Source organism: Lactuca sativa, chromosome 6 (genome assembly GCF_002870075.4).
Source record: "Lactuca sativa cultivar Salinas chromosome 6, Lsat_Salinas_v11, whole genome shotgun sequence".
Classification (NCBI taxonomy): Eukaryota; Viridiplantae; Streptophyta; class Magnoliopsida; order Asterales; family Asteraceae; genus Lactuca; species Lactuca sativa.
In genome coordinates this window covers 194,482,651-194,487,969 of record NC_056628.2, presented here as the reverse complement: position 1 = coordinate 194,487,969, position 5,319 = coordinate 194,482,651, and the positions used below count along the sequence as shown (strand labels likewise).

The 5,319-nt window shown below is 38.1% G+C and overlaps 1 protein-coding gene across 1 annotated transcript; it reads left to right on the top strand.

Annotated features, from left to right (window-relative positions):
• The first annotated feature begins 831 nt into the window (after positions 1-831).
• On the top strand, positions 832-4,956 carry LOC111908817 (phosphatidylinositol 4-phosphate 5-kinase 1). Its single transcript, XM_023904616.3, has 8 exons — positions 832-2,378; positions 2,482-2,646; positions 2,739-2,904; positions 2,987-3,097; positions 3,190-3,383; positions 3,474-3,604; positions 3,678-3,771; positions 4,341-4,956. The coding sequence occupies exons 1-8, from the start codon at positions 1,168-1,170 to the stop codon at positions 4,648-4,650; spliced, it is 2,382 nt and encodes a 793-aa protein (XP_023760384.1). The 5' UTR covers positions 832-1,167; the 3' UTR covers positions 4,651-4,956.
• The last annotated feature ends 363 nt before the right edge of the window (positions 4,957-5,319 follow it).

Here is a 5,319-nt window from a genome sequence, read left to right as displayed (position 1 = left end):
TATCTAACCCGAGATGAAGTCCGGGATCTTTTTCTAGTTAGAAATAAATGCCTAGTTGTTTTGAAAAGTAAAAATAAATACACAGTCAGTTGATTTATTTTATTTTGTTACTAAATGTATATTAAAATGAAAACAATTAACCCTTTTATGTGGATTGGACCAAACCGGCTAAGAAAGGCAGGGAGACCAACTCATCACATTCCCAAACCATACTTGCTCGAAATAGACCCACTCAAACATTTTGCAACAAATCAAAAAGAAGACTAGACTAACTAGTAGCAACGTGATAGTACATTAACACAATTAGAACATTTTGCAACAAATCAAAATGAAAAATGTAGAGTCTTAGCAATATGATACATCAACACAATTTGATTTGTGTTTGTCAATGATTTTCCAACCATCACGCTTCTTCCACAATGGCTTAAAATCGTTGCGGTTTTCATGCTTTATTTAAGATATCGACCGATGACAAAGACGGTAAAGAGACGAAAAAGAAACGTACATGTGCAAGATTATTTCATTATTTGAACAAAATTACCATCTTGGCCTTAGCTAAAGCTAAATGACAACTATGTGCTCCATGTAAAGTCTATTAAACGAAATAAACAAACAATCTAATGGAATGACGAAAGCTACACATATCGACATATCGTTCAAGTGGTCATATTTGTTTTAGGGATCCCATATTATTATTGGAGTAGGAAGGAGTTTGTAAATTACCAATTTACCCTAATAAGCTCAAACAATATAGCAAGCTCAAAGGGGTGAAAGGTGATTTCCAAGTAAAGGTAATTATTCAGATATATAGTTTGTGTGATTAATACCAAAAATACTAGTGGTGGTAATAGCATAAACGACGAGGCAAAGCACAACCTCAACGTTTTCCAATGCAAGATGTAAAATGCAACGCCGGATCACGACTATTCCCTTTGCTTTCTCTCTCTCTCTCCTACACCCTACTCTTCTTTACTTTTCAGTTTCAGAGTTTTCGTCTCTTTACTCTCTCTCACCACTGTTCCTCCCTACCCCAGTATTCCGTTCGTTCGATTAGAGGCAAATCCGACCGAACAATTGAGAGATTCACAGCGGAATGCTGCTAGCAGGGCTCATTTCTTGAAATTTTCTTTAAAGTAAAGGAATTCAAGAGATACCCATTTCAAAATCATGCCAGAACCATTGGTATCATCGTCTCCGTCGTCCAATGAAGATAATGACAATACTTTTGCAACAAAGAAGAAAAAATCCGAAGAAGAAACGGAGCCCAAACCATTAGTTTCTGTAGGTAGAAGTAGATCTCAGGCCGCTACCCGTCGTGTGGCTCCGACATCCACCGTTGCCGTTGCTGTTTCCATCCCTGAAACCGTGGCTACAACATCTGGTTCGGCGACTACAGAGAAACATCTCCAGAACGGGGATCTGTACATCGGAAGCTTTTCCGGTAACGTGCCTCACGGATCTGGTAAGTATTTGTGGTCTGATGGGTGTATGTACGAAGGTGATTGGAAGAGAGGTAAGGCATCTGGGAAAGGTAAGTTTTCTTGGCCATCTGGTGCGACTTACGAGGGTGAGTTCAAGTCCGGTCGGATGGAAGGTTCCGGTACGTTCACGGGATCCGACGGAGATACTTACCGTGGCGCCTGGTCGTCTGACCGGAAACACGGATACGGCCAAAAACGTTACAGCAACGGTGATTATTACGAAGGGACATGGCGGCGGAATTTACAAGATGGACAAGGGCGTTACGTTTGGAAGAATGGAAACGAGTACGTCGGAGATTGGAGAAATGGAGTTATAAACGGAAGAGGGATCTTGATTTGGGCGAACGGAAATCGTTACGACGGCAACTGGGAAAACGGTGTTCCTAAAGGTCACGGTGTTTTCACTTGGCCGGACGGCGGCTGCTACGTCGGCTGCTGGAGTAAAGAAAGTAACTTCAATTACAAAAACCCTTTTCAACCCCACCAGATTCTAAACGGAACATTCTACCCAGGAAACAACAGCGCCGGAAAAGATGATAAATTAGGGTTTACCCGCAAGCTCTCTGCGCCATTGTTGGATGAAAATTTTGTGGTTTCAACCGCTAGAAAAAGGTCTTCTGTCGACGGATCAAGAGGAAGCTTAACAGAACGAAACTTCCCCAGGATTTGTATTTGGGAATCCGACGGTGAAGCAGGTGATATCACATGTGACATAATCGATAATGCCGAAGCTTCAATGTTGTACAGGGACGCCATGGGATTAGGTCGAGATGAAATACGTCAGTTCAGAAGAAATCCATGTTGTTTTAATGGCGGCGAAGCAAAGAAGCCTGGCCAGATGATATCAAAAGGACATAAGAATTACGAATTGATGCTCAATCTCCAATTGGGTATCAGGTAAAAAACATTATACGATCACCATTCCAGATTTCCATCCAAACATTCTTCAATCTGTTTCATATTTCATCTTCTTCATCATAATCTTTGATGGGTTTATCAGGTATTCAGTCGGGAAGCATGCTTCCACCATAAGAGACCTTAAAACCACGGATTTTGACCCAAAAGAAAAGTTTTGGACCCGATTTCCACCAGAAGGATCAAAACTAACTCCACCACATCAATCTGCTGAATTTCGCTGGAAAGATTATTGCCCAGTAGTGTTTAGGTATTCTTCTACACATTTTCAACTTCAAAACCTAAATTCAATTCCCATAATCATTCAATAACATAAACTCTTGTTTCTTTTATTAATCCCAGACATTTGAGGGAGTTGTTCCAAGTAGATCCTGCAGATTATATGCTAGCCATTTGTGGAAACGATGCTCTTAGAGAGCTTTCATCACCCGGGAAAAGCGGGAGCTTCTTTTATTTGACACAGGATGATCGTTTCATGATTAAAACAGTCAAAAAATCCGAAGTCAAGGTCAGTTAACAAACAATCTCGATATTTTTTTCAAGTAGCAAAACAACCATTCAAAACTAAAACGTCACATTTTTTTTTTCAGGTTTTAATCAAAATGCTTCCAAGTTATTACCAACATGTTTGCCGATATGAAAATTCTCTAGTGACAAAATTCTTCGGGGTCCATTGTGTGAAACCAGTGGGTGGCATAAAGGTAAATAATAATATATGCTGATTTTGATGATTGAATTTAATGAATTTAATTTTGTACTTTTTGTTATAATGTTTGCGCGTTTCCATGTTCAGACTCGGTTTATTGTGATGGGTAATTTATTTTGCTCTGAGTATCGAATTCATAGAAGGTTTGACCTTAAAGGATCATCACATGGACGTACAACTGATAAACCTGAAGATGAAATTGATGAAACTACCACTCTTAAAGATCTTGACCTCAATTATGTCTTTCGCCTGCAAGAAAACTGGTTCAAAGAATTAATCAAGTCAGTACATTTTTCGTCAATTACTGCGTTTTGTTACTTGGGACCAAATAAATAAAATTGGTTTTATTTATTTATTTATTTATTTTTCAGGCAAATCAATAGAGATTGTGAATTTTTAGAAGCAGAGAGAATAATGGATTATAGCCTTCTAGTTGGCATGCATTTTCGTGATGATAACACAGGGGACAAAATGGGTTTGTCACCATTTTTATTACGCAACGGTAAATTTTCTTTGGTGAGAAATTAAACTTTATTTTTGTAGTGGCAAAATGGTAATTTTGAATACAATTTTAGGAAAGAGCGATTCATACCAAAATGAAAAGTTCATGCGCGGGTGTCGGTTTCTTGAAGCAGAGTTACAAGACATGGATCGTGTTCTTGCTGGCCGGTATGTTTCCTCATGTTTAATTCCTGTTTTTTTTTTTTTTTTTTTTAAAAGAAAAAAATTAATTTGATCAAGTCAATGACATGATTAATTTTTATAATGTGACCACATTGAGGTGTCTTGAATTGCATTATAAGTGTGGTATAATGGCAAGGTAGTTGAGCACTTCTTGATGACCATTTTAATGGTCTTTATGTTGACAACTATTCAATATTTATTCATGATTCATTAATGGTGGTTGGCATCTCATTAATTTAAATCGGTTCTTGGTTGGTTATATATATTAGATGTTGGTCAATAGACACAACATTTTTGTTTGTGGGGACATCCGTGTATTACCTTCTAATTCCGTTTCCAGACAACTTATATTTCCTTGATCATGACATTTTCTTACTAAATTTGTGGAAAAATAATCTCTCAAATTCTCTCGTCGATCCATATGGCATGTGGTCAACGCTTGACTTGATCAATCATTAAATAAAAAAAAATATCATCTGTTCGACAGCAAGTAGTTCATGTTGTTTTGGTACTCTATTTACCTAATTGTTTTGTTTTTTTAATGAAATTGTTAGGAAACCGTTGATTAGACTGGGAGCAAACATGCCAGCGAGAGCCGAGAGAATGGGCAGGAGAAGCGATTTTGACCAATATACCCCTGGTGGATTTAACAATTTCACCCCCTCGAGAACCGGTGAAACTTACGAAGTAGTCCTCTACTTTGGGATCATCGACATTTTACAAGATTATGATATAAGCAAGAAGCTTGAACATGCATACAAATCCTTGCAAGCGGACCCCACGTCCATCTCGGCTGTGGATCCAAAGCTTTATTCCAAGAGATTTCGTGATTTTATCGGAAGAATCTTTGTTGAAGACCGATGAAGAAAGGATTCAATCAATGTTTTGAATCAATGATCGGGCAGTTCGGGCGGGTTGGGGTGTTTGTACATGTCGGGTGAGGGGAGATTGGGATTCGGATTCGTATTCGATTTCGTTATGTGTTATTTTTCTTGAATTATTTCCTTGAAATTTTTTGTGGGTAGCAAGGAATATATGTGAAGAAATTAAAAAAAAAAAGGTTATAGGAGGGAGGGGGTGTTTGGTAATAAGAGAAATGTACAGGGGTGTTATAGAGTGAAAACGATGGTGGGTATTTTGGTAATATTACAATTTTTATGAAAGCAGAAACTGTAGCAGAAGTGTGTATGGTTGAATGACTTTTGCTTTTGTTTTTGCATGAAAAGAAGTGAAAGCAAGAGGTTGGAAAACAACCATTTGTGGTGAAATTACTGTTTAGCCCCTTGGACCCATGGGTGGTTTTTTAAATAATATTTATTTTTATAAGAAAATTTGGAAATGTTTAAAGGAATAAAAACAGAAGGCGTAGGGTAGGGTGGTGATATTGGACGTGACAGCACGTTGTCTGTTATTCATGTTTCTGGGGGCAGGGGGTATTGTGTCATTTCAATTGGTCTACGGAGGTCAATATCAGAAGGGGGAGAGGGTAAAAGTGTAAATTGATGGAAAACAGTTAGGGGTAAAAGTGTAAAT

Bases quoted from the DNA above. Each gene is read 5' to 3' on its own strand.
- LOC111908817 (XM_023904616.3), top strand. From the start codon at position 1,168: ATGCCAGAACCATTGGTATCATCGTCTCCGTCGTCCAATGAAGATAAT. The intron at 2,647-2,738 runs GTATTCTTCTAC...TATTAATCCCAG, and splicing joins TATTGCCCAGTAGTGTTTAG to ACATTTGAGGGAGTTGTTCC. The intron at 2,905-2,986 runs GTCAGTTAACAA...TTTTTTTTTCAG, and splicing joins TCAAAAAATCCGAAGTCAAG to GTTTTAATCAAAATGCTTCC.